Source organism: Stegodyphus dumicola, chromosome 1 (assembly GCF_044657685.1).
Source record: "Stegodyphus dumicola isolate Sdum_Otavi_A_Nest chromosome 1, ASM4465768v1".
Lineage (NCBI taxonomy): Eukaryota > Metazoa > Arthropoda > Arachnida > Araneae > Eresidae > Stegodyphus > Stegodyphus dumicola.
In genome coordinates this window covers 256,208,915-256,221,248 of record NC_140768.1, presented here as the reverse complement: position 1 = coordinate 256,221,248, position 12,334 = coordinate 256,208,915, and the positions used below count along the sequence as shown (strand labels likewise).

General features: G+C 32.5%; 1 protein-coding gene across 4 annotated transcripts in view; it reads right to left on the bottom strand.

Moving 5' to 3' along the window:
- Positions 1–361: 361 nt before the first annotated feature.
- LOC118188514 (uncharacterized) overlaps positions 362–12,334 on the bottom strand; it is a 146,107-nt gene continuing 134,134 nt past the window's right edge. For all 4 annotated transcript variants that reach the window (XM_035358949.2, XM_035358951.2, XM_035358950.2 and 1 more), the window contains one exon: positions 362–2,865. In XM_035358949.2, the coding sequence (XP_035214840.1) occupies positions 1,833–2,621 (789 nt within the window). In that variant the 5' untranslated portion in view covers positions 2,622–2,865 and the 3' untranslated portion in view covers positions 362–1,832. The remainder of the gene's footprint in view (positions 2,866–12,334) is intronic.

Sequence of the window (12,334 nt, the reverse complement as noted above, 5' to 3'; positions counted from 1 at the left end):
ACGAAGCAGTTCGTTAGGATCTTCTAATTTATTGGTGCGGAATTTCAAATAAACAATGTATTGCTTCCTTATCTCAGACGTGGCGAACGCGTTTGACAATCTTGGCTTGAGGAGCTCACATACAAAATTATTCAGCTCGAGTAGATCGCAGAAATAGTTCTCAGATCTCTTATCAAAACGTCTCTCTGATCTTATGCCCTGCTCCCTTATCAGGCAGCTGGCTCCTCTTTACCCCTGCGGGCATGTACTGCGCACCGCCTCCTGATCCTGAAACCTATATTTCACGCAAATGAAGTATTTGATGTTTAGTGATTAAGCCTATTGTCTGAAAAATTTAATTAAAGAAACAATACAGAAAGTGTTTCCCGTATCCAACCTTTATCTTTATTTATTTATTCAAATGGAAGCAAACAAACATCAGCATTCGACCAGCGACACTGAAATTCATTTTATCTACATTGATTTCAACTCCATAACAATTAATAGACATTATAACAAACATCACAAAACATAAAAAAGAAAGATTGTACATTTATAAACATTTCATACAACTCGGAGTATATAAATTTTAATTGCAAAATTTTGATTTCCTTGTAACAATTTTATGAAATAATTTTTAAGATAGGTATTTATGTTAATAAAATAAAATGTTTGTATAGAAATAAATTTTTTATATGAAGAAAAATTTAATACTCATTAAAACATTGCTAAAATTTGTAAAAATTTGGAACACGCTTCATTATAAGGAAAAGCAAAATTATCATTTAAAAGCTTTCGAATATAAATAATGCAGTATTTTAACTCGTAAATTTTATTCACATTTTATATATGCAATAAACCAAATTAAATAATTAATTTACTATCTAATATAAACAAAATTTCTATACTGTATGCTTGAATGAATTAAAAAGGAACTTAATAAACATCAACAAATATATATTTATATATTTCATGGTCTTTCCGCTGTTCAAAATACATAAATTTATTTTCATCATCATTTCCTATTCTATTTTCTTGCTTTAATTTGTTTTCTTCATTAAAGGAAGAAAATATACACTTTTCGTTAAATAAATGGAACATGCAAGATAGAAATCATATTAAACGAAAAAGAGTTTTTTTTACATCAGAGAAACATCATTATAACTTTTCGTAAGTAAGAAAATATAACGATACATAAATTCAATTCAAACATGACTCTTCAGATTAAAGTAAAAATAATATATTCACCGGAACATAGAATTTATATTTTCGATTCATAAAATTGCATAGATTTTTTTTCTCGTAATGCCCCTCAGTCATAAAAAAATAATAAAATAGAGGCTCCATTGCTTTCAGTGATGATCTATTGGCATCAGTTTAAATAGCCTTTACATTTACAAACCGAATATAAATATTGTAGATGCTTCAGACTGAATAATACATGATGCAGGCATGCATTTGTTTGTCGTGCATATGCAGGTATGTTACAGGCTTAGTAAAGGCACTTGCAGTTTATGACTTATATATCATTTGAATATTTGTACAAAATTTTATGGATATTAAAAAAGGCATTAATAAACACGTTTAAAGTTAGTTCTTCAGCGATATATTGTCTTAGTGCTTCAGAGTCGGCTATTTTCTTTCACTTAGGGAGTGCCAGATTAAAAGTATTTACACACCCAAAAATACTTATTCAGTAAGGTGAGAGATAATTCATCAAAAGGAAAGGCTATGATGCTGAAACAGTAACTCATAGATTGAATATAACAAATGGCACTCACAATTTAAGGACACTTAAAAGATGTTCGTAGCACATAATTCCAATGCACTACGTGTAATAATAGATCTTTTGATTACATGGTTATATCGTCACTCAAGGGAAGGCTGTCACCATCCGATTCCAGAATGAGATCGAATGAGTCGTCAAGGAGTCCGGCGCAGTCGTCTACGGAGCCCAACCCTGCCCCCAGGAGGTCCATAGGATCTATAGTATCCATGACAGAGTGTTGGGACACCATCCCATCGTGTACCCTGTCATTAGGAGGATTTCCGCCGCCGGCAGCGTCAGCCTGTTTCAGAATTTGAGTGAGAGCTGCTATGTAGTTCACGGCGAGCCTCAAGGTGGTAATCTTGGTGAGTTTGGTGTTGTCTGGACCTTTTTTGGTGGGAAACTGGGGTACAACTTTACGTAGGTGTTCGAAAGCCTCATTGATTTCTTGCATTCGAGTGCGTTCACGAGCATTGGCCGTCCTCCTCCTATATTTGCTGAGAGGAGCTGGTTTCTGTTTCGGTTTTGGTGTTTTCTTCGCGACTTTGCGCCGGATTTCTGTTTCGATTCTGTTTTTAATGGATCTCTGCCGTAAATTATAGTTAGGCAATCGTACAGGTATGCTTTCTAAGTTCTCTGGTACAACTGAATCGTCCATAGAAGAACATGATTCTGCTGGTTCAATGTCTGGAGTTTTCTGACTTAACGATGGCATCGGGGAACATTGAGGAATTTCTAATGACTCTCCACCGTCGTCCAGTCCAATATGATGATCTTTGGATGTAAATATGGAACTGAAATCGAAGCTAGTTTCGACAAACTTTGGTGTATGTAGGACATTGTCTTCCATGGTAAATGTTGTGCTTACAGCCATTGTTGATATACGTACTTAGAGCTCGAAATGTGCTTTCAAGTCACGAGTGTGAACAAGGTTCTCAATATGCGTTGAGAGAAACAAAAAGATTTGAATCTGAGGTACTAATCCGCATCAAAAACTAAATAATTTCTTGCGTACATGCACCGCAACGATGATTGTGTGACCAGACATCTGATCAATCGTAGAGAATCACCTGTAACTTTGGCATTCAGAAGCTTTTGATGAATTTTTAAACAGGAATCTGCAAAGAAAGGAGTTGAAGGATATTAATTTATAAAACAGATTTCGCACAGCAAGATCAACAATACATAATAAACTTATTGATTATACGAATGATGATTACCTACGTGTACCTAAATTGTTAAAAGAAAAAAAATCTTAAAGCTATACTCACTATAAACTATAACCTTATAAATAATATTGATAAACTAAGAAAAAATAATATGTAAATTGTGCATATCAAAAAAGATAAGAAAATATTAATTAGTTGGGCTAAACAGATTTTGTATTGCAAATTCCACTATATTTGATAAACTTATGAATATATATATCGAACGAGATGCGTTTTATACAAATAGAGAAATAAATAATCCTGAATCTATTTTTACATAAGAAATGGTATAATATCGTATAAGTGAACAAGAAGATTTGAACTTATTTCTACGTTTGAGAATGTTTGAGTTTGGCTTGAACTACATGGCACTAAAATAAACTGAACTTGGAAGAATTTTACACAATTGGGTATATATTGCATATTTTGCTAATATGATCTGTCGCGTGGTGTATTTTCTATCGAAATGTAAATAATCGTTAAAATAAGTCATCAAGAGCTTTATTTACTTCAAAGTAAAAAACTTTTTTAAGAGATAAAATATTTTTGTGTAATAAAACAATATATAGTGGTGATATGTATTTTGTAAAAAATAAAGATGCACATTCTGAGGTGATATATTTTATGACATTGTTATATATGTTAAAAACAAACTATCTCCCATTGTAAGGTTGTTTTTAACACAGCATAAATATTTTGCTAAATTTCTCTGAACCTGAAATCAGAGCAAGCCCATGAAATTAGGAGTCAAGATTGCACCTGTCGTTGGCAAGATCCTTGTTCACCATACAGGTGACAGTAAGAATTTACTCAGTTCCACCCCCCCCCCAATTTTGTAGGAGAGCACCCCGAAGGAACGTGTCCAGCGGTCTTCCACCTCTTTTTCATCTACCACCAACCACTCGAAACGACTTTCAGCTTGCACTATATATAGAGTGCCCCCATGTGGCACAGACACTATACATTAACAAACATCCATGTGTTCTCCGTATACCGGTTGGGCGGCTCAGTGCATTTTAAATTCTATGATATACTTACGCATGCCATCTATATCTGAAAATACCACCAAGAGAAACACCAAAGACATCTCCAAGAAAAGCTGACATTTTCACAGACAGACAGCATGTTTTAAAAAAAATATCATTTTCATATTTTTTTTAAAAAGTGGATAATTTATTAAGGTAAAGCATAAACAGGTGGCTAACTTCGAGAAAGGACACTCCGTGGAAGATCTTTCAACTAAAATTGTATTGTATTAAAATTACTTATGAATAATTTTATCAAAAAATCTAGTGCGGTATGTTAGGAACTCCCGACTTTCAATATAACCATTTCTGCTGGTCACATCAAAAGGTAAGATAGCATCACTTTGAAAGATTTTCAAAAGCAACTTATAATAAATATTTTCCACTAATATCTCGGGATTTCCATTAACTCTTTAGTTTTACTGTGTAGCTGATTATTCAGAAAATTAAAAGCATAGAAAATTAATGGATTTTTTAATTTTGTAAGAAAAGCAATAAGTAGCCACTACCCATATCCTTACATCTAAAATCAGATAACCCGACCTTTGGGTTGAATCTCTCACCTTTTAACCCTAGGACTCATACGTTCAGGAATAAGTGGCGCAACATTCTCAACACCACTTTCAGATAGCAGGCGAATGCTAAAAGACCAGGGCTAAACTTCACTCATAATTAAAGGGCGTAATCCTTCTTTCTGGGGCGTAGGGGCGAGGCTCTTAGATCGTGACCACTGGGTGCTATGAAAGGGCCCGCGTCGAATAAAAATGAGGACCACTGAAGTAATTAAATGAATGCCTTTATGAAGAGAATCACTTGGTAATTTCTGTTTGTCCTGAAGAACTCCAGCTAAACGATTGCTGGTAACACCCTCTAATATAGGGGTTAAATGTTAAAGTAACGGAAAGGATTTTATAACAACACTCTTGCGTAACATCCACTAAAAGTTCTCGGAAAACGTTTTGGAAAAGCCAATTTCCATATACATACATATATACTTATATACATATGTGTATATAACCTTGTAAAGTTAAGTGCAACTGCTTTTCCGTAAGTAAAGAAAAATGATACGTATTTTATGTAGATTCATGAGTTTAATATGCGCATTTAAAATGCATGATTGTTCTACAACCGAGAACATAACATATATATAGCTTTAGAAATGCTTTCTTTTACTACGTATTCTAAGATTTTAAATGCTTATTTTATGGAACTCATTAATAAGCTGTATTTTAAATTTTAATGAATAGACATACTGTCAATAAATAGGTAACATAAGAAAAATATAATTAATATACTTGTATTGCTTAATGACTTTTAATTTATTTCTCTGGTATGAAGTGTACTGTTAAACTGAAAGGTCAATTAAATAATTTCTGTCTCACGGCTAGGCAACAGGATAATGCGTAGATAGCTATAATGCGTGATCTATGAATCTTTGTACTAGCGTAATATAATACAACATCATTTAAAAAAGAAAGCTAGCCAATTTATTGCCCCTTAAAGAAAGGGTTATTGCTTGTCACTTCAATTTTAGAATATGTGTGCCTAATTTAAAACATTGTGGTTTTTCATTCCCTCATAACTTTGCGCTTCATGGTTATGAGCTTCACTGTTTTATATATATATATATATATATTTTCAAATTTCATCTGTCATACTTAACTGAGTAATTTATGCTTTCACTGAGCCGATTTTTTTATGCTTTAAAACTGTAGTTAAAATATAATTTTTGATTGTAGCTTAATAACATTATATCAATCTATGATTATCTCTTAATAACTTTAAATCTATCATTTCTTATTTATTGGATCCTAGAAGACAATATTTTGTAAATTGTTTGATAGAAAATAACTAATCATATAATGTTTTAAAAATATGTTTTGCAAGACTGTTTAAAGACAGTCTGCTAATATGTCGTTTTATTTAATGTACATTGCTATAAATAAGGCAAGTTAAAGTCCATGGAACGCTAAAGGTCAATAGGACGGAAAAACTTTCTATACTCTTAGGTGCAATCTAGTAAAAAGGTCTAGCAGTCTCCTCAGAAGCATTCTATGTAAAAAGTCCTACTTCAATTTGAATTTAACAATAAATAAATAAATAAATATTCATTTTATTTCATTTGATAATTATTAGAACAAATATTCCTTAGAGACATTTGGTTCACTAGCGGCCAAGCGGTAAAACTGCTGAACACTAAGAGTTCAGACCTGAGTTTGAATCCAGGCGAAAGGGCTGGCTGCATGGATGTTTTCGAGGTTTCCTCCTTTGTGTAACGTGCATATGAGTCAGTTTCCCTTGTGTGTTTTGCCATAATAACAAAAAAAAAAAATCTTAAAGATATTTATAAATTTAGAAATCAATTAGAATACGTGCAGCTTAAACAACGCAACAGTAAGTTCGTTATCTACAGTAAGTCATATGAGATAAACTCACGTATGCAAGAAAAACTGCCCAAACAAAAATATAAAACAGAAAATATGAAAAATATAAGTTCATATATGATGTGCATTTCGTGAAAAATCATAGCGTTCATATTCCTTGGCATACAATGCGAAAATTTTGATGGCAGTAACATTTATTTCCAGTAAGTAAATACAATATTATAAAGATAATTGCAGCATCTTTTATTTAAATTTGCCTTAAGCAAATGCAATAATTATTTTCCTTTTATAATTTCTCTATAATTTCAAATAAATGCAAAAAGTTTTAAAAAACGAGATAATTCTAGCTGTTGTTCGCATGTTAGATGCGCATTTGGTAGAAATTCTTTTATATGTAATGCAAGATAATTTATTTCGAAATGAGGAATGCTTTTAACCTACCCTATATATTTTTTGCACATTTATCATTTTTACAACTTGAAAATCAGTTTACTTCCTTCTGAATTCAGCACATCTTACATATACAGGTAAGATTAAAAAAAACTTTTTAATCTAACAAGCTTGTCCACCTCCACAACAGAATTTCTAAACACAAAAAATCCTCAATCATCCTCAGATTACTTTGGCATATTCCATCACTCCAGGGTGCGGATTTGAGTCACTGCCACGAAGCACATCTAGAAATCGAAATTGAGATTGTTCCTTTCGCTCCGTGTGCTAACCAGAGTGTAACCAGAACCGGCCGGAGTGGGTGTGCATAGGGTACCTAACACAAATCTCTCAAATCCGTCTTTCTTATTCACTGTTGACGCCCTTCTTATGACGTCACAAGGTCATGTAGTTCCATCGTGGTTTATGGTGGTTTAAGGGTTTTAACCGCCCTCCTTCTCATTCTGAGATGTACGTATGCTGTTATGATTCTTATTATAAAGCCATGAACTAAGATGAATTGTATTCTAGAGCAATTTAGTTTTTGACCTTAAAGAATGACCCTTACCAAGAATCATTTCACGTATCATAGGGTTTTCGAAACAGGCTTTGTTCGATAAGTATAAAGCACTGTTTACAGTTTGGTAATCTTTCCATTTTCTTCCTTCCAAAGTGCCAATAGCCGATGTATATTATTATTGGTACAGCAAAAAGCATTTTTTTTACAATCATTTCCGCTTTTGAGCAGTGAACTACACTTAGTTATATATAACGATATGTTCCTTCGCAGTGCTTTAAAAAGGTTTATTTAATATTCTGCTAAGTATTTTGAATCGTTTTTTTTTTTCTTTCAAAACAATGAGGAATACTATTATAATGTGTTTAAGGTGCACTTCTGTTAATTACAGGGTACAGCTATTATTATACATATACTTGTGTACATATTTCAAGGAAATAATACATGCAGATCAAATTTTACTGTAGGAAATTTTATAATGAAAATCTGCTCTCAAAAAACAAAAACAAATATTACGTAATAATAGTAACTATAATTAATATAATAATTACTTACAAAATTTGATCTAGACAAACGGTAAACATATCCACATATGCAAGAGTTTTGTACATGCATGAATATATCATCTGCCCATTTATTTCTGTATGAATATTATATGCAGATTTAAGGAAAAGATAAGAAACTCCATAAAATTATAAAAACATCCATCTAGAGAATACCTTGATAATCATATGAAAAACAGTAGTAAGCAAATCAGTATAATTTAAATAGGTTTAAAAAGCGAAAAGAAAACTGAACAAGGAAATTTTAGTCAGAGTTATTGTCTGCATGAGGAAAAAAATCTCTTATAGATTGATAACGGAACTGGGATATTTAAACAAGTTTAAATTCGGAAACTGTTATTCCCGAAACTATAAAAAGGCCAAGTAAATAAATAAGCAACAATATTCGGATGTATAACAAATCAATAAAAGTAGGCTAGCAAAAATATATTTTTTTAAGATTCATACAAAGTAAAATGTATATTTAAGTTTAAAATAAGATTCACCTATGCCCAAATATTCAGCTTGAATTTAAACAAATTAAATTCAAACTATTATGTCGGGGAGGGAGGAAAAACAGAACTGTTACAAACTATACCAAGTAAGTTTATAAATTAATGCGAAGAGCATTATGTAGAGATTTTTTAGATTTAATATTTCTTCTTTACTGTATCTTTATTTAGAAGAATATGAACTACTCAAGTTAAATGTTTTGAAATGAGGCTGCTATTAATGAAAGAACAGTTCTGAAAAAATGTGTTCCATATTTTTAATACTGTAAAAATAAGAAGTCCTTAAACATAATCTTATCTTTAACTTACCACTTTCTGTGATTTAACATTTACATGAGATAAAGCATCATTTTCAGGATAACGAATAGGTGACTAGCAAATAGAAAAGTCACTGTTAGATTTCTCGACCTGTATATGGAAGTTATTCTAAAGATATGGGCAATCATACTGAGACACTGGCAAACAATAGATGAAGCAAACTACTCGGAAATATTCTTTGACTGTGCAAAACTTCCCTCCAGTTTTTTAAAATTGTCTATTAAATAGAATAAAATTCATCAAAATATGTTTGTTTCATTGTTGATTGTTCGAAATGCTAAAAAACTGAGCTATCATTTCCCCCCCTTTTTTTTTGTCTGCTTTAAAATAATTAAATAATCCACACAAAAATTTTAAATAACATCGTTTAAAGACTGAAAAATATCCAGTCATAGAGAAATGATGTGTGCTGCTATGATTCTGAAAACCTTTGTATATTTGCAGGAAACTGATTTCTTTCATTGTTGCACCAAACCTGTTTAAATCTTCTTTTTACGAAATGGCTTTATTTTCTTCACAAGCTAAGTACATCGTAAGAAAAGCTTAAAAACACTGAATTATATTTTTACAAATTAACTATTTTTGTCTTTTAAAAGAATAAACATACATAAGCATGAAATTTATGAATCACATTGCTGAAACACTTTGAAGAAAATCGATTATTAAAGCAACAATTACGGATAACAACAATTTTTAAACCATTTTATATTTCTACAAACTTCATTTTCTCTCCTCTTATGCTAAAGCTCTAATGCTATCTCTTACAGCAGAGCTTTACTTTCCTTCGAAAAATATAGCTCATAAGAATAACCTAAATGCATTGAATCATGCCCATTACGACTTCAATCTGATTTCACGGGTGAAAATCCAGACAATCTAGACACGGTTCTGTTATCATATTATCACGTTAAGATAAAGCTTGCATGAAACTACCAAGAGGAAATCGTGCTGGCAGGAATGGTTTATCGCTTTGCTGTACAGCGCTAGTTTGAGTGACGCACGTAGAAATCCGCCATCCGGATATGTGAATTAACGACTGACAGCCAAGAGCTAGTAGTCTGAATTTATCAATTTTATTGGAGCTTCGAGAATCCCAGCTATGAAGTCGAGGATTATTGTCATCAGCGGCAAAAGTAGTAATCTTTCGTAAGATAATAAAAACAAAGAAATATCTAGCTATTTCTACATTCATATAAATCTTATAATAGAGAAGATTTAATAAAAGGTGGGGAGACTGGCAAGAATGTCTTGTACTGACAGAATCAATTATACTTTATCCTACAGTATGTCCTCTTCCTTACCTAGTCAAGATCTGTTTTTATCTCGATAGAAAAGGTTAATTTCCTTAAAAGTTTAAATTATGTACTGTTTCCAACTTGCGAAAAGCAAGAAATATTGAATATATATATATGTAAATATATATCTTTAAATTACTATTCAAAATAATTTACAAACTCTAAGAAGGCGCTAGGTCAGCTGGATAAAAACAAGTCATTTTTGCAATAGAAAGTGGGGAAAAGTAAAACGCACAGCTGCTATAGGTAGATTTTATCAATGAATAAAATAAAAGAATAAGAAATAAAGTGAACAGAACAGGTGGAATAGAAGTTTACAATAGCACAATAACAAAGGTATAACACATGTGTACATGTTCAGATATCAATAATCGCATTATAATTACAAGCAGACGCAGTATTACACTTAATGTATCAACAACAAATCCTTAAGTACTTAAAATGAATGTTCAAAGAACTAGCCGTTCGACGTTGTACACATTTCTTAACGTCAACGCATGGACGCGCACATTTTCAAGCATGTCAGCCCTGTCACTAATCCGTGCAACTATTTCAGTGCCTTATGTGACGAGATCTTTGCATGACATTTTTGCCTAAACCTAATTCTCCTTATAACCCCACAAAACAAATGGTTAAAAAAGTGGTAAACAAGCTTGGAGATTGGGCAGGCCACATGAAGGGCCGTTAATTTCAATCTATTTTCCTCTGGAAGCCACGTCAAGATAATGCTGTACAATATGTCTGAAATAAATGTTTGGACCCTCCGTTATGCTAAAACCAAATATTACGGCGAATGGCTGAAGATATTAGAGAGTAACGCTGGTAACACATCCTCCGAAAACACCCTACACATTCTCGCGTAGAGCAGTGTTTTGTAAAAGATATGGGCTTAGCAAACTACCTTCCAAAATTCCTCTCTAAGTGTTTGCTAAATCATTGGTGAAAGCCATGTGACCATGTTGCTTGCGGGTTTTCATACGCCTACATATGCCATTTGAACATATTCATAACACCATCTCTTGAAAATGTAGCTTTGTCTGTGAAACAAAAAGGGGTTGGAAAATACCGGCTGCACTTCAGCTTCTCGCAAAAACAACTGAAAATGTAAGAAGCAAGAAGAATTCTCCTGCTTAGGATAGCAGGACATGTTCAGTATCATAAGGTTTACTGTTCAGCATGCGTAACACATTGCATTGCGGAATAACAACGGATATGGGTTTGTGGCAGTCGTTGGTGATAACGCTCAGAGTTATGATGATATCGCAGGCGCCAATTTATATAGCGTTGTCGATAATAAACTTCATACTGCGTGTGTATTTTAATTTTTCGATTGCACATAATAAAATCTCACTATCAAAACTGCAAAAAATAGCAATGATAAAATGACAACAGTAAAGGGATATCATAAAAAAACAGAAAGTAACTTTCAAAACGTTCCAAATTGTGATACCAACACACTTATAATTACACCACAAATAGATTGGATTCTATCAAGCCATGGTTCATTTTTTACATACTCAAACCCCACAGATATTTGATCAAAAAATACCTTAATGTGTGACAAGTTAGGAGACAATCCGTATTATCTGCTCAAGTGACCAATAACAAAAGATTTTGATATTCATCATCCATCACAAATAACTTCAAAATACGTATCCTTTCTCATAAAAAAGAAAGAACACAGAAGAACAGTCATTAAAATAATAAATATGGTAACAAATGTAGGTCAGATTTATGTCAGCTCTGATGAAGAATTTTCCCATATGAAGAAAAATCCCATTTCGCCAGCATTTTTTTCCCTTTTGCCTCAGGTATTTTTCACGCATAACAAGCATTAAGCCATTAGCTTTCATTTTACATAATCTCTTATACTAGGCAAGTACTCATCAAAGCAAGCATCGCAAGTATTGCATCATCCTTATGATAAAATGCCTTGTTCTGTGATTAAAATTGGCGCGATCTACCATTAATTTGTTGAAATACCTTATATATATCGTCTGTAAAATCTTCAATTTCAGTAAAAATTGAACCCAAATATTTTCCGTCCTGAATTATATTTATTTTATGTATGAGTTTCCTACATTCAGCATAATCAGAGTATTAAAAAAAGAAAGGAGAAATAAAAGAAGGGAAACAGTGAAAGATACCCTCGGAAAGGTGAGGAACCTCTAACGGAAAAAATAAATAAATGTACCCTCAAAAACAAAAATATTCTTCGAGTACTTATTTTTTCTCTTTGTGTATATGGTGTACTGGCTGAATCGACATCATTATCACTTAGATGTACTTATTGCCAACATCGTGTGCAAGCGATCCAATGAATTATTATATGTACAACTACTGCTTGGATAATTAAC